Here is a 20,574-nt window from a genome sequence, read left to right on the forward strand (position 1 = left end):
CTTCCACTATTTTTAAGTTCATGGTGTCCTCTGGTGGCCATCCTACTCCCATAGGGGCCATTCAACCTCACAGAGTATGTGGAGGTGGTTAGGTGTCACCTTCACCCCATCAGTTCAGTTCGGTCGCTCAGTCGTGTCCGACTCTTTGTGACCCCATGAATCACAGCACACCAGGCCTCCCTGTCCATCACCAACTCCCGGAGTTCACTCAGACTCACGTCCATCGAGTCAGTGATGCCATCCAGCCATCTCATCCTCTGTCGTCCCCTTCTCCTCCTGCCCCCAATCCCTCCCAGCATCAGAATCTTTTCCAATGAGTCAACTCTTCGCATGAGGCGGCCAAAGTACTGGAGTTTCAGCTTTAGCATCATTCCTTCCAAAGAAATCCCAGGGCTGATCTCCTTCACCCCATAGTCTCCTCCAAATCCCTTCTTTAAATGTTTAATCATGCACTCCAATACAGTTGCCTTAGATTCACTTCCCCCCATCTTGCTTACCCTCTCGGACCTTCTACTTTTCCTGTTCGTTCCGTCTACAAAGTTCTCGGTACCCTAAGTACTTCTGTTATTTCCACTCAATGAAACAATTAAATTGCCATTCCGCCTCCTTCCTGATTGGGGTGAGAAGAGCCTTACCTGCCAAATCCCAGAGGGAGATCTTCACCTGCTGGTCTGTGTGGCCAAACCAGAACACCACGTGGTCCAGGATTGTTTCTCCATTAACTTTTAAAGTCTATTCTGCCTTGGTGGGCTTGATTAGGTGCAGATGAAAACACAGATGGGTTAAATATCCCACATCCCAGGCTGTCTCCTGAAAAGCCAATTAGTACTCACTTATGTATCCCCCTCCTTCTAGCCTGACAATTCTGAGGGAGTCAAGAATTTCACAGCAGATGGGACACCTCCTCAGGGAGGGCAGAATATGAGCACACAAAGACCAAGTTTCTTCCCCCTAAATCCCTCTCGCAATCGCCTATTAATAATTTACCTCAAGACGACGCAGACATCATCTCCTTTGTAACATTCACGGTCAGTGTGCTTCCCGTTCCCTCCCAGGGGGTTTGATCATGCCCCCTCTTCTACCCTGCTGAGTGGGAACCTCCTTACCTGAGTGCTCAACTTCCCTGCTGCCATCCACTACCCGCTAATGTGAAAGATCCAGGCTTCGAGGAACGGAATCTTTCCAGAAGGGCAAGGCACCTTCTCCCCTCTAGAAGATCCGAGCGTGAGGCCTCGGAGTAGCCCCAAATGGGACTTGTCTCCTCAAAGTGAGGAGTTCCCCAGGTCAACTGCTTGGAGGGCAGCTATGCTTACCACTATACCACCAACACACTAAATGTTATAGCCAAACGCTCCGGGAAACAAACTCACTCAGGACACGTGGATTGTGGAATGCAGTTTACTACACTGGCGGGTCCTAGGCACGGTTTCCTCTTTAGACAGGGACCCTGACTGACTTTGTGAAAACCTTATGTACCTTAAGTGCACGTGCTCAAGCCCACACCCCCAAATTCCTAAAAGAAGGGAAATCTTGGTATGGAATCTGGTGTCTACCAGTCTGGGAGGCCTATTGGCCATAGGTATGTGATCTCCATGGGTACCAGGCACATAGTCCAAAGTTCACTAGGAATGTAAGGTGGAGTTTCCTTCTTTTTCAAGATGGAGTCAGTTTGGCCTGTTCTTTTCCTCCTTCAACTCCAGTATTATTGCCCAAGAAATCCCATGGACAGAGGAGCCTGGTGGGCTACAGTCCATGGGGTCACAAAGAGTCAGACACGACTGAAGCAACTTAGCACACAGCACAGGTTCAAAGACTGTGGGGACTTTTGTTTTGTTTTTGAGGGGACTTTTGGCATCACTTGCTTTTGAATTCTATTTTTAAAAATGATTTTATTTAAAATATGTCATGAATTTAAGACAAGTGTTTTGTTGTTGTTGTTATTCTCTCCACTGAGCTTCCAGGTTGCTCAAATTTATTGTAAATAGTACCTCTTGCTCAAAGAGATGTCCCCATCCCCCAGGACAGACTGGCACCTTGCAAACCTGACCCTTGATTCCTAGGTTAGGAGATGTGGGAACTCAGCCCCAGAGACCCTTCGGTACCCACTCTCCAAAAGCAGGACTCGGGGGAAAGAAAAACTAGGTAGAAACAGGATCAAGAAAGGGGTGGGCAGCCCCCTCCCTTCCTGTCCTTCCCTTGCCAGGAAGCAATTTTGCAATCCTGACCCCTCCCCTGCCACCGCCCCCCACCCCGCCCCCCACCTCTGCCTGGCTCAGGTCAGCCCCTATCAGGAATAGGATGTGGGTGGAGACTTCCCTACAGTTGCTGCTCCTGCCCTGAGCTTAGGCCGGTATAAGGCCACCTTGCCAGACCAAGGGAACCTGGATGAAAAAGAGAGAGGCCACCATGTCCTCTCAGAACCCAGAGCGAAAACAGAGGTAGGTCCCCACCCGACCCGTCCTGGGCAGAACGGACACCTGTTCCAGGTCCAGACATTGGCCTGCAGGCTGGAGCAGACTGACACTCAGGCTGCTCCAAAGGACAGACTCACTCCCGTATGTCGACATAGAAAATGCATAATGTGAGAGTTGCAAGTTAGTTTTATTTAGGGCAAAATGAGGACGGCAACCTGGGAAACAGCACCTCAGATAGCTCTGAGAGACTGCTCCAAAGAGGCAGGGGTGGGAGGTCAGTATAGAGGGAGTACATGCAGTCAAGCCTATATATATATATATTTTTTTTTTTTTCTGGTAGAAGCTTTCTGCTAGTCACAGGGAGCACTCATCACTAGGAAGGATTTTAGTGCTTTTCTAGATATAAGGAGATACAAGGACTGGGCTCATAAAACTAGCTCTCAAAATAAGTACCTGAAGACCTGTCCTGCCAGTCGCCCCCGCCCACTGCCACCTCACCCTTCACCCCCGAGCACAGAGCGCCTCATTTCTGCTCTCCACCCTGAACTCCTTTCAGGGGGTGTTGAAAATCAGCAGCTGCAGCAGCACGAGATTTAATCCTTGTAGTGGTAGATGGTAGGTGTCAATTTGTAGTTGACACATACACACAGCACAGGAACCCCAAGTGGTCCATGGCTTGTAGCAACCAAGGGTGTTCAGGTGGTCTCTAATGCTGCTGGGCTTGGGGCATCACTGTTGGAGGGCCCATGAGGAGCAGAAGCCCCAACTGTTTCCCAAGAGGAAACAGTTTTCTGCTTGGGAGAGTCAAGAAAGCTTTGTGGAAAGGAGGGGGCATTGGAGCTGACGGTTTGCAGGATGAATAAAAGTTTGTGGGCTCTGCCTTCAAAACACGGAACCAGGGAGATAAGAAATGACCCAGAAAACAAGTGAGAGCAGAAGAAATTAGCAAGTTAAACTGCAAATAATAGCGCATTGAGGTTGGACTGGCAATAGGAAAGGGTAGTATTTAAGGATCAGACTAAGAAACTCAGGCTTTTGTAGAATTATAATTCTTCCTGGAACAGGAGTTACTTCTGGCAGCTCTGGGGGGCGGGGGGAGCGAGGGTGGAACCTAATAGAGGAAGTGACTCCATTATTCCAGCCCAGCAAAGCAGTGGCAGGGTCCGGGTTGGTGAGAGTAGAGATGGTAAGAAGCAGGCAGATTCTGGGTGTATTTTTATCTTGCTGGGTATCTAATATCTTAGTTTTGACTTATTAAGCTCTTTTTTGTCATTGCCTGCAGCCTGGTGGGCTGGGACTCCCATCTTTCTAGAATCTTCCTATTGCTGCTATTTGTAGTCTCAGCCCAGGGGCTCACCCCAAATCCTGAAGCCTGTCTGGTGTTCTCCTCGGTCAATGGCAGCTCCATCTCCTGCCAGCCACCTGCCCAAATCCCCCACAGCCTCCCAGCTGACACCATCTTTCTGGCTGTGGAGTTCTTCAACCTGACTCAGCTGCCTGCCGACTTCCTCCAGGGCGTCCCTAACCTCCAGGAACTCCACCTTTCCAGCAACCGACTGGAGGACTTCTCCCCCAAGTTCCTGCTGCCCGTGCCCCAGCTAAAGGTGCTCGACCTGACCCGCAATTCCCTGACCGGGCTGTTCCCTGGCTTCTTCCGGGTCTCGGCTGCCCTCTGCACCCTGGTGCTGAAGGGAAACCAGCTGAAGTTTCTGGAAGCCTCATGGCTGCACGGCCTGAAAGCCCTACGACATCTAGACCTGTCTGAGAACCAGCTCCACTCTCTGCCCCCTGGGCTCCTGGAGAATTTCACCGACCTGCTCACCCTTGACCTTAGCAATAACCAGCTGCAGACATTGCCCCCTGACCTTCTGAGGGGCCCCTTGAACTTGGAACGGCTACATCTGGAGGGCAATAGACTGCAGGTGCTCGGAGAGGGCCTTCTGGCACCCCAGCCAAAACTGCGCTACCTCTTCCTGAATGACAACAGGCTGGCCTCGGTGGCAGCCGGCGCCTTCCGAGGTCTGCAGAAACTGGACATGCTGGACCTCTCCAACAACTTGCTGACCACGGTGCCCACAGGCCTCTGGACCTCCCTGGGGAAGGCTGCCAGGAACCTCAAGGATGGCTTTGACATCTCTAATAACCCCTGGATCTGTGACCAGAACCTGGCCGACCTCTATCGTTGGCTGGTAGCCAATGAAAACAAGATGTTCTTCCGGAATCACACACGCTGTGCCGGCCCTGAGGCCTTGAAGGGCCAGACGCTCCTGGCTGCGGCTGAGTCCCATTGAAGCCTGGGGCGGGGTCTGGGGCTGGGGTGGGGAGACAAGTCTTCATAGGCCAGTGCACCCCACTTAGCAAATACTCCCCCCTTCTAAGGGTGAGACTGGGCTTCCCATAGTTTCTGGAATCTGTTTCGTCCAGGCTTCCAGAAACACGCCTTGAACCTTCCTTCTTTATTGCCTTTGCTCATGCTGTATCCTCTTCCAGAAATTTCTTTCCCCCTGTCTCTCAGACCTCTTGGTCTCTGGCTCCTCCAGCCTGCCCTGGCCCCACACTGAAGTTGTGTCAATCTGGCTCTGTCTCCCCTCTTTGTGTGTGGTTTTCTGAGTGCAGGACCTCGGACTGGATTTCCTTTTATCCAGCATCACTCAGCTTGGAGTCAGACTGTATTGTTGTTGTTAAGCCCTGTCTGACTCTTTGCGATCCATGGGCCAGGCTTCTCTGTCTTCCACAATCTCCTGGAGTTTGCTCAAATTCATGTCTATTGAGTCAGTGATGCTATCTAATAACCAGATCATCCTCTGCTTCCGCCTTCTTCTCTTGCCCTCAATCTTTCCTAGTATCAGGGTCTTTTCCAAAGAGTTGGCTCTTTGCATCAGGTGGAGCTTCACTAATAAATAATTGTTGAACAGAAGTGGATGGTTTCATTGTGCTCCTTGCATCTCTCAAGTAAAATTTCTAGGTCTCCAGGATACAGAAGGAGGAAAGGAGAGGTATGCCATGAAATCCCAAATGGATAGCCATTGGGATTTGTTCTCCTCCTCCCCTCCCCATCCCTGGATTTAACTGGAAATAAAACCTTGACCATTGCCCAGGGTGTCATTTTACCAGTGGATTCCTGCCAGAGCTTGTGTCCTGGGGAAGGTTTAAATTAAACCTGATTGCTTCAGGGCTCCAAACAATTTTTCACGCTGGCCTGTGATAACCAGGGAAGGGTAGCTGCCCAGGGCAAGCGTGGGAAGGCTGGATGGGGCTGAACAAATGGGCAGGGGCCCAGGAGACTGTGTTTTCACAGCTCTGGAACCTCAGGGCCACCTGTCAACACAATGTTGTGTTTGGTGGGGCTCAAGGTCAGACTGGGGGGGTCCTTGGGATGTTTGGGGCATGCTCTTCTTTTGCATTTCCTTGGAAGGAGGGTCATGCCCACGTGGGTGGTCCTTCCAGGTGTGGGTGGTCATTCCAACTGTGGCAATGAACCCAAGGGTTCTGGAGTCTGGCAGAGCTGGGTTTGAATCAGATCCCCCAATCGCTGGGTGAGCCAAGGCAAGTGGTTTAAACATTTTTATTTTTTATTTTTTTGGCAGCGCTGTGTGGCTTACCAGGGATTGAACTCAGGCACTCTGCAGTGAGAGTGTGGAGTCTTAACCCCCGGACTGCTAGGGAATTTCCTGATTTAAGCATTCTGATCCTCACTTTGCTCATCTGTAAAATGGGGATGGAAAGGAATGAGCCAATCTCTCTCCTGGCTTAGTTAAGTGGCAGATTTTTAAAAGCAAAAAGAAAGACCTTGAGGACTTGCCCAAGGTCACTGGGTGAAGAGTTTAGGGGGCTGTGATGGCCCTCCACCGTCTCTGTAGCAACAGCAGTGAGGGCCAAGGAAAGTAGCTCAATTCTTGTGTAGCCAGCGTCCCCAAGTTGCTATGACAACTGCGGGGCGCTCTGGGAGCCCCTGGATAGAGCTGGGGGCCTGGAGGCCCGCCCAGGGCACGCCCCCTCATGGCCTCTCTCCATTGGTCAGTCCCCCGAGGCCCCGCCCCCAAGTCGCTATAAGGCAGGCGGGGCAGCCTGGGGGCGGAGACTGGAGTCCGAGTCTAGGGTCTGTGGCTGAACCTGGGGGCTGAAGCTGAACGCGCCCAGGTGAGTGCCGCGCGGGCGGCATCCAGGACGGCCCAGTAGATCCCCGGGGACCCCAGTGAGTGGGTGGACGGGCTAGCGTCCAGCGGCTTGGTAGGAGGTCGGGTGTGATAGGCCGCAGCAGGTGGCTGAGACCCTTGTCCCAGTTGGCAAAAGCTCAGGACCCTGTTGGGCGAGGACTAGGGCTCTGAGGATGCAGGGGTGGGGACAGGGGGAGAACTGCAGGCGGGGAGTCTTAGGTCGAACTCTCCCTCTGAGTCTACTTAGCTGAGTGACCTTGGGACCAGCATGGATCTGTTGTGTGCCTCAGTTTCCCTGTGTGTCAGACTGGACTGTGAGTTTACTGGTATTCTGTGGCTCCCACTCCACCTGCATCCCGGCGGGGGGCTGCTTGTACGATTCCATCCCTGGGCTGGGGGTAACAGAGATCTCCTTCACTTTGCAGAGGAGAAACCAGCCCACACAGGTGAAGGCATTTGCCCAAAGTCACACAACAGGTAATGGCAGGAAGGACTCGATCTTAGGTGTCTCTCCCCACAGAGCCCATGCTTTGAATCACTAACATGCCCCCATCCTGCCAGAGGTTTTCTGAAGTGAAAGTGTTAGTCGTTCAGTCGTGTCCGACTCTTTGCAACCCCATGGACTACAGCCCGCCAGGCTCCTCTGTCCATGGAATTCTCCAGGCAAGAATGCTGGAGTGGGTAGCCATTCCCTTCTCCAGGGGATCTTCCCAACCCAGCAGGTCTCCTGAATTGTGGGTAGATTCTCTACCATTTGAGTCACCTGGGAAGTACGCACCTACTGTGTGCAGTGCCCTGTGCATGCATTGTCCCTGCCCAGGATGCTCTGAGGTAGGTATCATCATTTTCGCATCTTGTAGATGAGGAAGCTGAGACCCCAAGAGGAGATGAGACTTGCCTGGGTCACCGAGCCCAGCCGGACAGAACCCAGGGCCTGGGCGGGAGCTGGGAGGGCTGGCATGCAAGGGCCTGTCACTCTGTCCTGCCCCCCAGGGTGAACCTGTTTGCAGTAGGCATGTCAGAAGACGAGGCGGCTCAGGCCCCCGAACCCAGCTTGTGGGAGCAGGATCAGCAGGTGAGGGGCTGTGTCTCCCACGGAGCTCAGCTCAGGAGAGGGTAGGGGGACAGCCCCTCAGGGGACAGTTTCAGACTGGGTCACCCCCCTCGCTTTGAGCACCTTGCTCTGAGGGCATTTTGGACCATAGCTGGGGGAGGGCCATTCTACCCATTTCCCAGAGGGGCAAAGTGAGGCCCAGGGAGGAGAGTCTCTCCAGACACTCCCAGCCAGCTTACCTGGCCTCTGCTCAACTCTCTCCCTCTCTCTGCCTGTACCTCTCTGTTTCTGTGTCCACCATCATGGCACTCTCCACAAAACAATAACAACAATAATAGCATCAATCACAGCATACAGTCTGCATCATTCACTGCTCCAAGCGCTTCATGTACAATGAGTCCTTGAATCCCCTTCACAGCCCTAGAAGCCCCTTTCACAGATAAGGAGACTGAGGCACAGAGCAGTTCACATAGTTGCCCAAGTCCATACAGCTCGAAAGCGTTGGAACCAGAACTGAACTCAGATGGTCCAGTGGCTATGCCCTTTGTGTGTGTGTGTGTGTGTGCGCGCACACATGCACATATGTGTTCAGTTGTGTCCAACTTTTTGTGACACCATGGACTATAGCCTTCCAGGCTTCTGGAGCAGACCAGTTCCTTCAGAACTAGCCCTGCTGTGTGTCTGCTGTTGGGAACTAGAGCCCTAAACCCCTGCATGAGGGTCTCCATTGTCTGTAGGCAGCTGCGCTCAATACACTTCCTCTCCCCCTCATCCTGGCCCAGAGAGGATGAGCGGGCTCTCCAGCTGGTGGCTGAGCCCCCCACCTCCACCTGGGACCCCTCTGATGCCACCCTTTCCTGCAGAGCGTGGTGCAGCGCGTGGCTGCCCTTCCCCTGATCAGGGCCACGTGCAGCGCAGTCTCTGAGGCTTACAGCGCCGCCAAGGACAGACACCCGCTGCTGGGCTCTGCCTGCCGCCTGGCTGAGCACTGCGTGTGTGACCTGACCACCCGAGCCCTGGACCATGCCCAGCCACTGCTCAGCCACCTGCAGCCCCAGCGTGAGTTCCCCCGGCTAGCGTCCTGAGTCCTCTGCTTTTCCCACTGCCCTGCCCTCTCAGGCTCCACTACAAGGAGCCCCCTGAGTTGAATGTGCCTCTGCAGTCCTTTTATCTTTTTGCCCACGCCCCTTATCATGTGAGGTCTTAGTTCCCTGACCAGGGATCAGACTTGCACGCCCTGCAATGGAGGGATAGTCTTAACCACTGGACTTGCCCAGGGAAGTCCTGCAGCACAGTATTGCCTAAACTGTGTGCCTTTCGTCTGCCTGCCTGTCTGTCCCCACCCACCTGCGTCACCCTCTCTGGGTCGTTCTGCCTGCGCCATCTTCCCCTGTTTGTTTCCCATCTTCCCCTCTGTTCCCCTCTTATTTGTCCCTCTGTGGTTTGATCACCTGCCCACCTGCCCTTAGCTGTTTCTGTGTCTGCCCCTTTGGTTCCCATGTGTCTGTCTCACTGTCCTCCTCCCTTTGACTAGCCTGATGTGCCTTGGGTCCCTCTGCCTGTCCTGTCTCCCTCCCCTGTCTGCCCCTCTGTCCCGGCCCCCACCCATCCTGAGCCTGTAACCAGCTCAGGGGTCCAACCCAGGGGTGTGGTGGCGGGCAGAGAGACCCCTGGTCTTACATCTGACTGAGGAAAGGGATCACCTGAGGGTCCCAGCCCGGGGCCTCCCTCTCCCTTCTTCTCAGCTGGTTTGTGTGATCTTGAACCTACTTGCTGAGGTGTCTGAGCTGGACATGGGTGAGGAGTCACTTTGGTGCTGGCAGCACTGATGGGAGAGCAGAAGCGGGAAGGGCAGAGAGGCAGGGTCCCGCCTGGTGGCCCACCCACAGCCTCAGGGCCCCCAGCCCCTTGCAGGGGACCAGCCAGGTGCCCTCTCCCTATTTCTTTCCCCCTGTGTGTGTGTCTCTCTCTTTTTTCCTGTCTCTCCCTCCAGCATCCCCTCCCTCCATGACTCTCTGTGTGTCCCTAGTTCCCTTGACATCTTCCTGATTCTCACTCCCTGCCTCTCTGTCTCCAGTGGCCACAGTGAATGATCTTGCCTGCAGGGGCCTGGACAAGCTGGAAGAGAAACTGCCCTTTCTCCAGCAACCTTCGGAGACGGTAACCCCCCCAGCACCGCCAGATCATGTGGGAACCTATGTGGGGGTGGTGGAGGTGGGAGTGAGAAATGCAGCCTCCTCCCAGACCCGACTTTGATACCTGGGCCAGGACCCAGTCAAGCTTCAGTCAATTTGAGACACCACCAGCCAGATGAAAATTAGATGTCAATTAGAGACCCATGTTAACTGAGCACTTAATATGCGCCAGCTGGTGCTAAGCCTCCCTTCAATAACGCCATGAGGGACAGACCTGATTTTCTCCCATTTTATAAAAGGGGTGGGACTTCCCTGGTGGCCCAGTAATTAAGACTTCTCCTTCCAATGCAGGGGGTGTGGGTTCGATCCTGGATTGGGGACCTGAGATCCTACATGCCTCCTGACCAAAAAACCAAACCATAAACAGAAGCAGTACTATATAACACATTCAATAAAAACTTTAAAAATGCTCCACATTAAAAAAAAAAGAAAAGAAAAATCTTAAAGGGGGGGAAATAGTGGCCCAGAGCCAGGCAAGGGCCAGGGGTCCTTGCCTCACAGCCCGCTGGAGCTGGGGGCAAGGGAAGGGAAACCAAGGCTGACAGCACCTGGAGCTCGGCTCCTCCTGCCAGGTGGTGACCTCGGCCAAGGGTGTGGTGGCCAGCGGCGTGACAGGCATGGTGGGCCTGGCCCGGCAGGGCCGCCGCTGGAGTGTGGAGCTGAAGCGATCTGTGAGCCATGCCATGGATGTCGTGCTGGAAAAGTCAGAGGAGCTGGTGGACCACTTCCTGCCCATGACTGAGGAGGAGCTCGGTAAGGCCAGCAGCCTCCCCATTCGCCCCTGAATCCTCCTGCCCAGGGCCCACCTCTAGAGGCTACAGATCAGAGAGGTCCCAGACTCACCCAAGGCCACACAGCACATCAGCAGGGAACACAGGGTTCCAGTCCACTTCCATGGCTCCTGGCCCACATCCTAGTAGAAATCTGACTGCCCAGACCCTCAAGAGTGTACTGGACTTGCAGACTGGAGGGCCACAGTCTCAAACTGGTGACCCTCCAGACCGTGGCGCTCCATATTGCAGTATTTGCCCTGTGCAGTGCCTTTAAAATGGTTTAATTCATCACATTCATTTAAAAATCAGGTTTCTAGGGACTTCCCCTGGTGGTCCAGTGGTTAAGAATCTGCCTTGCAATGCAGGGGACGCAGGTTTGATCCCTGGTCAGGGACTAAGATCCCCCACGCCTCAGGGCAACTGAGCCCACATGATGCAACTAAGACCCAAGGCAGCTAAATAAATAAATATACATAAAAATTAAAATCATATTTTGGGGATTTCCCCAGTGGTCCAGTGGTTAAGACTCTGCCTTCCAATGCAGGGGGCTCGGATTCGATCCCTGGTCAGGGAGATGAGATCCCACATGCTGTATGCTATGACAAAAAAGAAAAATCAGATTTTTGCCCTACAAAACCTGATTTCTGGTATGCCTTGGGGGGGGGGAGGAACTTGGGTTGAATAGCGTCCTCCCCTTTACATGGTTTCCTTAAACCCCACCATTCTTCAAGATTCTACATCTTGTCTTCTGGCCCTGGACACAATCTGACTTCTCAGGCCTGCTTCATAGCGCTAGAGGTACATGGAGCCGTACTCCCTCCTTGGCAGAAAGGCTGTGAAGCGTTATTTTTAAAGTTTACTTTATTTTTTGGCCATGGGGTGCAGCATACGGGATCCTAGTTCCCCAATAGGGATTGAACGTCCCTGCAATAGAAGCACGGGATCTTAACCACTGAACCACCGAGGAAGTCCCTTTGAGGCATTTTTGAAGCACCTATTGTGTGCCACGCACTCGTAATCAATTCTTTAATGTTATTAGCTCCATTTACAGATGAGGAAAACCGAGGTAAAGAGACGTGGTATTCGAGTAGACTAGTTCTGGTTGCCTCTGTTCGAATCCCAGGTCAGCCTCTTATACTCTGTGGGACTTCACCTCTCTGTACCTTGGTTTTCCTCGTCTGTAAATAGAACTACTAATCTTGTCTACATCGTAGGGTTTGGGGATGGTCAAATGAGTTGATATTGTAGAAGGGAACTATAAATTTGGGAGTACCCACCCCCACCCCCGTGTCCTGGCCTGCTAATCCACCCAGGAGCAGAGGGCGTGGCCACCGTGACTCCCTTCCCTCTTCTGTCCTCCAGCGGCGCTGGCGGCGGAGGCTGAGGGCCCGGAAGTGGGCTCGGTGGAAGAGCAGCGGAAACATCAGGGTTACTTCGTGCGCCTGGGTTCCCTGTCCACGCGGCTCCGCCACCTGGCCTATGAGCACTCTCTGGGGAAACTTAGGCAGAAGAAACACCATGCCCAGGACATGCTGGCCCAGCTGCAGGAGACCCTGGAGCTGGTGAGAGCTCTCTTCCCCACCCTGTGATGCAGGCCAGCACGCGTGGACTGAGTGCCAGCCGAGTCTTGTGCTAGTCTGAAGGTGGAGGTGGAAGCGTGTATGTGCAGGGCTGGGGCAGAGGAGGGCCCCCGGGGCTGGAGGCAGTCGGTGGGGCTCAAGGCTCAGCCTGGAGAGGCTTGGAGGGGCTTTGTGGAGGAGGGGAAGTAGGACCTGGAATTTACAGGTGGTTAAGGTAGACCATTACTTTGCCAACAAAGGTCCGTCTAGTCAAGGCTATGGTTTTTCCAGTGGTCATGTATGGATATGAGTTGGACTGTGAAGAAAGCTGAGCGCCGAAGAATTGATGCTTTTGAACTGTGGTGTTGGAGAAGACTCTTGAGAGTCCCTTGGACTGCAAGGAGATCCAACCAGTCCATTCTAAAGGAGATCAGCCCTGGGATTTCTTTGGAAGGAATGATGCTAAAGCTGAAACTCCAGTACTTTGGCCACCTCATATGAAGAGTTGACTCATTGGAAAAGACTCTGATGCTGCGAGGGATTGGGGGCAGGAGGAGAAGGGGACGACAGAGGATGAGATGGCTGGATGGCATCACCGACTTGATGGACGTGAGTCTGAGTGAATTCCGGGAGTTGGTGATGGACAGGGAGGCCTGGTGTGCTGTGATTCATGGGGTCGCAAAGAGTCGGACACGACTGAGCAACTGAACTGAACTGAACTGAAGGTAGGCGAAGGGCTTCCCAGCTGCTGCTGGTGATAAAGAACCCACCTACCAATGCAGGATATGTAAGAGATTTTAGTTCGATCCCTGGGTTGGGAAGATTCCCCTAGTGAAGGGAATGGCTACCCACCCTAGTTTTCTTGCCTGGAGAATTCCACGGACAGAGTACAGAGGAGCCTGGCAGGCTACAGTCCTCGGCGATGCGAAGAGTCAGATACAACTTTCATTTTTACTTTTCAGGGTAGATGGGAAAAGTGATGAAGGTACCTCAGGTTCTCTCATCACCAACCCCAGTCTTCCCCAGAATTTAGGTTCAAGTTCATAACCCAGCTTCTCCCCTCATTGTGCATCCTTCCCTCTCCAGAGGAACATGTTCTCTGGGCTTGATAGGTTCAGATGCCCCCAACCTGCTCCTCCTGCATCCTTCTCCTCATCTCAATTGATGGCAACCCTGTCCTAACAAGGGCTCAAGCCAAAACCTGGGAATCACCCTCAACTCCCCTCTTCTCCACCTCCTCTCCCACATCCGACACATCGGCCAGTACTGTTAACTCTGCCTTCAAAGTCTACCCTAAACCCGCGCACATCCTCCCCTTCCTCCACCTGGGTGCAGCCCCGGTGATGACTCACCTGGTCTTGGTTTCCCATCCTGGATCCCACAGTCTGTCCTTCCTGAAGTAGCCACCAGAGGGCACCTGTGAGCACCAGAGTCGGCCAGTTTCGTTGCACATAATGTCCTCAACAATGGACTGGGAAAGACTAGAGATCTCTTCAAGAAAATTAGAGATACCAAGGGGGAATTTCATGCAAAGATGGACACAATAAAGGAAAGAAATGGTATGGACCTAACAGAATTAGAAGGTATTAAGAAGAGGTGGCAAGAATACACAAAAGAACTATACAAAAAAGATCTTCATGATGCAGATAACCACCATGGTGTGATCACTCACCCAGAGCCAAACATCCTGGAATGTGAAGTCAAGTGGGTCTTAGGAAGCATCACTACAAACAAAGCTAGTGGAGGTGATGGAATTCCAGCTGAGCTATTTCACATCCTAAAAGATGATGCTATGAAAGTGTTGCACTCAATATGCCAGCAAATTTGGAAAACTCAGCAGTGGCCACAGGACTGGAAAAGGTCAGTTTTCATTCCAATCCCAAAGAAAGGCAATGCCAAAGAATGTTCAAACTACTGCAAATTGCACTCATCTCACATGCTAGCAAAGGAATGCTGAAAATTCTTCAAGCTAGGCTTCAACAGTACGTGAACAGAGAACTTCCAGATGGTCAAGCTGGATTTAGAAAAGTCAGAGGAACCAGAGATCAAATTGCCAACATCTGTTGGGTCATAGAAAAAGCAAGAGAATTCCAGAAAAACATCTGCTTTATTGACTACGCTAAAGCCTTTGACTGTGTGGATCACAACAAACTGGAAAATTCTTCAGGAGATGGGACTACCAGACCACCTTACCTGCCTCCCTGAGAAATCTGTATGCAGGTCAAGAAACAACAGTTATAACTGGACATGGAACAACGGACTCATTCAAAATTGGGAAAGGAGTACGTCAAGGCTGTATATTGTTACCCTGCTTACTTATATGCAGAGTGAAGTGAAAATGAAAGTCACTCAGTCGTGTCCAACTCTTTGTGACCCCATGGACTATACAGTCCATGGAATTCTCCAGGCCAGCATACTGGAGTAGGTGGCTGTTCCTTTCTCCAGGGGATCTTCCCAACCCAGGGATTGAACCCAGGTCTCCCATTTTGTAGGCAGATTCTTTACCGGATGAGCCATTGGGGAAGCCCCAGAATACTAGAGTGGGTAGCCTATCTCTTCTCCAGTGGATCTTCCCAACCCAGGAATCAAACTGGGGTCTCCTGCATTGCAGGTGGATTCTCTACCAACTGAGCTATTAGGGAAGCCCCTAGTAGTGAGTACATCATGCAAAATGTGGGCTGGATGAAGCACAAGCTGGAATCAAGATTGCTGGGAGAAATATCAATAATCTCAGATATGCAGGTGACACCACCCTTATGGCAGAAAACGAAGAGGAACTACAGAGCCTCTTGATGAAAGTGAAAGAGAGGAGTGAAAAAGCTGGCTTAAAATTCAGCATTCAAAAAACCAAGATCATGGAAGCCAGTCCCATCACTTCATGGCAAATAGATGGGGGAAACAATGGAAATAGTGACAGACTTTATTTTCTTGGGTTCCAAAATCATGGCAGATGGTGACTGCAGCCATGAAATTAAAATATGCTTGCTCCATGGAAGAAAAGCTATGACCAACCTAGACAGCATATTAAAAAGCAAAGACATTACTTTGCCAACAAAGGTCCATATAGTTAAAGCTATGGTTTTTCCAATAGTTATGTATATATATGAGACCTGGGCCATAAAGAATGCTCAGTGACGAAGAATTGATGCTTTTGAACTGTGGTGTTGGAGAAAACTCTTGGAGAGTCCCTGGACAGCAAGGAGATCAAACCCGTTAATCCTAAAGGAAATCAGTCCTGAATATTCATTGGAAAGTCTGATGCTGAACCTGAAGCTCCAATACTTGGGCCACCTGATGTGAAGAACTGACTCATTGGAAAAAACCCTGATGTTGGGAGAGATTGAAGGCGGGAGGAGAAGGGAATGACAAAAGATGAGGTGGTTGGATGGCATCACTCACTTGATGGACTTAAGTTTGACCAAGCTCCAGGAGTTGGTGATGGATAGGGAAGCCTGGTATGGGGCAGTCCATGGGGTTGCAAAGAGTCAGACACGACTGAGTTATTGAACTGACTGAATGTCCTCAAGGTTCAGCCCTGTTTTAGCCTGTCAGCACTTCCTTCCTCTTTAAGGTGACATAATACATTCATCCCTTGGAATCTGTGAGAGATTTGTTCTGGGACCACCCCCCCACGGATACGGATACCAAAATCCACAAATGCTGAAATCACTTCTGTAAAATGGCCTAGTGTGGTTTGCCCTCTGTATCCCCTGGGTCTGCATCTGTGGGTTCAAGCAACCCCAAATCGTGGTTCCATCCACAGATGGAGGACCCACAAATATGGAGGTAGACTGTGTTCTGTTGTATGGATGGATCACAGTTTATTTCTATTAATCATCTCATACCTGCCCTGTCCTGTGAACTAAAGGCACAGTGCCCCCCCCCCCAACCAGGACATTCACAGGGGGACAAGGGTCATGACAAGAGAGCATGCTGGATGCTGTGAGACCCAGAGGAGGGGTCCAAGAAGGCTTGGGGGGCGGCAGGGCTTCTTGGAGGAGGCAACCTTTACAATGAACTGGAGTGAACCTGGCGGGGAGGTGGGTGGCGGGGAGCGTGTACCTGAGACACCAGCCTGGGCAGAGGGCCGGCAGTGAGTCTGAGCTTCAAAACTTTCAGGTCACAGGTTTTGGCTAAGGTCAGGGAAGAGAATAGATGGGTCAGCCAAGCTGGATCAGCAGGCCATGAAGATTTGCATCCAGTGCTTTTTGAGGCCAGATCCAGACTGGGGCCCTGGTTCCCCCAACTCTCCAGCCCCTCCAGCTCTGACTATCATGGTCCTGGTTCGCACAGATCCACCGCATGCAGTGCGGGGTGACCCCCATCACCCCCGCCCGCCCCGGGAAGGTGCACGAGCTGTGGGAGGACTGGAGCCAGCGCCCCCTAGAGAACGGCCGGAGGCGTCACAGCCAGGTAGGATGGCGTGGGGGATGGGTGGGGGATGGGAGGAGGAGGGGAGGGAAGAGTGGGCTCTGGGTAGGTCCAGGGCTGCCAGGCTCCAACCAAGTGCTGAGGTCAGCTGGCAGCTGGTTGGAGTGTCTGCGGGGAAACTGAGGCAGACGGGGGTCCCGGCAGGGGTCCATCCGGGACACTGAGGCCCCGCCCCTCCGCTCACCACCCATCCCCACCCGCGCCCCCCGCAGGCGGAGCTGGAGACCCTGGTACTGTCCCGCAGTCTGATGGAGGAGCTGCAGAGTACCGTGGATGCGCTGGAGACCAGCGTGCGGGGCCTGCCCCCCAGTGCCCAGGAGAAGGTGGCCGAAGTGCGGCGCAGCGTGGACGCCCTGCAGGCCGCCTTTGCCGACGCTCGCCGCTTCGGAGACGTGCCGGCGGCCGTGTTGGCAGAGGGCCGGGGCAGCATGGCCCGGGCCCACGCGTGCGTGGACGAGCTGCTGGAGCTAGTGGTGCAGGCCGTGCCCCTGCCCTGGCTGGTGGGGCCCTTCGCACCCATCCTCGTGGAGCGGCCCGAACCCCCGCCTGACCTGGAGGCCCTGGTGGACGAGGTCGTCGGGGGGCCTGACCCCCGCTGGGCGCACCTGGACTGGCCGGCCCAGCAGAGAGCCTGGCAGGCCCAGCACGGGGAGGGAACAGTCCTCTCGGGGAACATTCCCGAGGAGGAACCTGAGCCCCCCAGCCGCCCCAAGCACACTCTGATGCCTGAGCTGGACTTTTGACCCGATGGGACCGCGTAGGCAGCTGGAGGCCCTCCTGCACCCCGAGATCCCTGCTGTCCCCTAGCGGCTATGCGTCAGCACTACTAGCCGAAGCCTTGGTCTTGGCTATTGCGTGGAGTTGGAGACTGAGCTCTGATGTCAGATCGCCCCCAGTCTTTCCCATATGAGGACTTGAATGTAACTAGCCCCAAGCTGGTTTCACTGGCTGTGGTTCCCATTGCTCCACTCTAAGAAGCTGATCAAAACTCCCCAGAGGATCACATGTTTTGCCCATGTGATAGAAGCATCTAGAGGCACATGCTTCTGTCTGGAGCTTTGAAAAGTAAGTGAGTGTCCTTTTCCTCCCCCAGCTTTTCTATCTCGGACTGAGGGGTCCTCAGCTGGACTTGCTGCCCCCACTTGCTTAGCCATTTGGCATTTACTCTCCAGAATAAAGACTATTGGTGTTGTCCAGAGGCCAGTGTTGCCTGCTTGCTGTTGTCCAGAGACCAGTGCCCTCTGTTCCAGCCGAGGTGGGTCTCAGTGGTGGGGTGCTGGGGGCTTCGGAGGTGTGCAACCATATGGCACGAGCCGGGGTTCAAGACTTGAATGATGCCACCCTGATGAGCTAGACCTCCTCCTGTCTGGAGTTCCACTGTGTGTGCCCCACCCACCTGGGTGAAGCATTCAGATGTCGTTTCCTGGAATGGAAGTCATTGACACTTTAGTATAAATGAATGTTTGGGAAACTGCAAGGAGCAGGATCAAGAGGAGGAGGGATCAGAGGAAGCAGCCGCTCCTATGCCCATCTCCCTGTGGCTTCTCTGGCTGCACTGGTCAGGATGGGGGAGACAGAGGCAGGGCAAGGGCCACAGGCTAGTCTCGTGGGGGCCCTCCTGTCCTCTGACCGCATTCTTGGCTGGCCCTGAGGTCCCCCCTGAGGCCACTCAGGGTGTTGGGAAACCGCAGTCTGATGTGGTAAGGTCAGGGTGGCCCCTGGCTTCCCTGGGATCTGGCCCAGGGGTGACTGTGGGAGTCCCAGCCGCTTTGCACCAGCTAGATTCACCTCCCTGCCACTCCTCAGGAACATCCCTGTTGCCCTCAGACCAACTATCCTCACTCCTCACCCTGGCATTTGAGGACTTCCAGTTTCATCCTTGGGATGACTCAGACACTGCTGTGGTCCCAAGGAGCTGTGCACATCTCCCCACCTCAGGGCCTTTGTTCAGGCTGTGCCTGGAACACCTTCCCACCCTCCCGTCTTTCTCTTGGCTACATCTCATCCATCCTCAAGCCCAGCCCCAGTGCCACCTCCTCCAGGAAGCCTTCCCTGACTCTACTCCTGTGGGATATCTCCAACCCTCTATAGCCTACCTTCTTGGAGCTCCAAGTCCTTTCTATCTGGATATAAACCACAGGCAGCCTTGGCTTCTCTTTCCCTGAGAGGCTGGGGGCTCCTGGAGGGCCAAGCTCGGTGAGAATGAGCAGAATGACACATGGAAAGGGCGTGTGGCAGAGGCTTGGCTGTGGGGCATCAGTTTGACTAGAACTGAGGGGAGAGAAAGAGCCTGAGGTAAGTCCTGGAATCTGGGGGAAGGGCACAGTAGTGAAGACCCTGGGGCTGAGTCCCTGCCTTGCCTACAAATGGATGGGTCAGCAAGTGAGCCTCTCTGAACCTCAGTTTTCTCCTCTGTGAAATGGGTATGAAAATAGGAGTAAGGCAGCAGTGCTCATGCCTGCGCAAAGGCCCTGGGGCAGGACAGTGCCTGGTGTCCCGAAGGAGCAGTGAGGAGGCCTGTGTGGAGCAGAGTGAGGAGGGGGAGAGAGAGGGAGGAGGGGAGGACAGGGAGGGGATGGGGCAGGAGTTGTGCAGTCTTGTGGGTGGTGGGTAGACTTGGGTTTTTACCCCCCAGGGAGGTGGGGAGGAGGGCTGTGGGCAGAGGAGGGACGGGACCTGACTCAGTGTTTATGATCATTTTTGTTATTTTTGCTGGGTTGCTCCCCGTTTGCTGCATTGCAGCAGTCCTGTGGGGAGGGGGAGGGGCTCACCCTGGTTTCCCACCCCCACTTCCCTGCCACCTTTGGGAAGCATTGGCTGGAGAGAGTTTGGGAGATGCCCTTGTTTTGCTCCCCAGCTGTTTGGCAAACACAGTGATGGCTCCAAGGAAACAACCCAGTGGTCATCAGGCCACCACTGGGTCTGTCTCCCCACCCCCACCAGCACACAGCTGGGATCCCTGTCCCAGGGGCAGACAGGGGCGTTCAAAGGGGGCTTGGCCATCATTTCTCTGCTTGCCTACCCACCCACCTGCTTCACAGACAACCAACCTGAAGGTCTAGGTTCAAATCTTGTCTTTGCCACTTCCCAGCTCTATAGCCTCAGGCACAGGATGCCTTTTCCAGAAGCCACCCTGGGTTGACCCAAGCCCACCAGGCCCAGATCTCACTCTTGGGGTACCCCCCAGTTCAGTTGGTGCCCTGTCTGGGTCTGTATTTAGGCCCTTTCTCAAGGGAAGTCCTTTCTGGAGAGTGACACATCCCCTCCCTGCCCCAGACAGACCCTGCTCCTCTCTTTCTCCCTGGACAATGCTAAGCTGATGTCTGTTGAACACCTGCTATGTACCAGACTCTGGGATCAACAGGTTACATGCATGACCTCATTTCATGCTCACAACCACCCTCTGAGTTGGCCCATTTAGCCAAACATTCCTTAAGTGCCACCTGTGTGCTGGGTGCCATCCTGTTGCAGGGAACAAAAGACAGCCCTGATGGATGTGAGGGTGGAAGCCATGGGGGTGTCTGGGGAAGATGCTCCAGGCAGAAGGAATAATAATAGCAGGTGCAAAGGTCCTGGAGCAGGACCAGGCCTAGCAATCTGGAGGAACAGAGAGGAGCCCTGGGTCGTTGAAGTGTGATGAGGGAGGGGGAAAGAGGGAGGAAGCAAGACCCTGTGGGCCATGGTGAGGTGTCTGGAGGGGCAGCTGAAGCACACAGACGGTAACTGGCCAAGGCAAGGTGGCCCCGCAAAGCAACTGGAACACACCCATCACCCAGGTGGACACCAGAGGCTGAGAGGGTAAGCAGGCTGTGCCTCGAGGGTATGGGACGACCCGTGAATCACTCAGCCTGGTGGGGGCAGGTGCTGTGGGCAGAGGCTGCCGGGCACTGGGAGCAGGGGAAAGGTGCTGGGCACTGGGCCCACGCTGGGCCGGTCGGGCAGGCGGGCAGTCACGTGACCACCCAGAGCCCTCCCCCAACCCACTGGCTGC

General features: G+C 53.7%; 2 protein-coding genes across 2 annotated transcripts; both read left to right on the plus strand.

Moving 5' to 3' along the window:
- Window positions 1–2,295: 2,295 nt before the first annotated feature.
- Window positions 2,296–5,331, plus strand: LRG1 (leucine rich alpha-2-glycoprotein 1). Its single transcript, XM_061422598.1, has 2 exons — window positions 2,296–2,438; window positions 3,697–5,331. The coding sequence occupies exons 1-2, from the start codon at window positions 2,386–2,388 to the stop codon at window positions 4,703–4,705; spliced, it is 1,062 nt and encodes a 353-aa protein (XP_061278582.1). The 5' UTR covers window positions 2,296–2,385; the 3' UTR covers window positions 4,706–5,331.
- A 1,115-nt stretch (window positions 5,332–6,446) lies between these two features.
- On the plus strand, window positions 6,447–17,782 carry PLIN5 (perilipin 5). The gene is made up of 8 exons (XM_061422597.1): window positions 6,447–6,554; window positions 7,565–7,646; window positions 8,489–8,684; window positions 9,703–9,785; window positions 10,393–10,573; window positions 11,956–12,155; window positions 16,446–16,565; window positions 16,796–17,782. The coding sequence occupies exons 2-8, from the start codon at window positions 7,587–7,589 to the stop codon at window positions 17,324–17,326; spliced, it is 1,371 nt and encodes a 456-aa protein (XP_061278581.1). The 5' UTR covers window positions 6,447–6,554; window positions 7,565–7,586; the 3' UTR covers window positions 17,327–17,782.
- Window positions 17,783–20,574: the final 2,792 nt, after the last annotated feature.

This window comes from Bos javanicus, chromosome 7, assembly GCF_032452875.1.
Source record: "Bos javanicus breed banteng chromosome 7, ARS-OSU_banteng_1.0, whole genome shotgun sequence".
In the NCBI taxonomy this organism is placed as follows: Eukaryota; Metazoa; Chordata; class Mammalia; order Artiodactyla; family Bovidae; genus Bos; species Bos javanicus.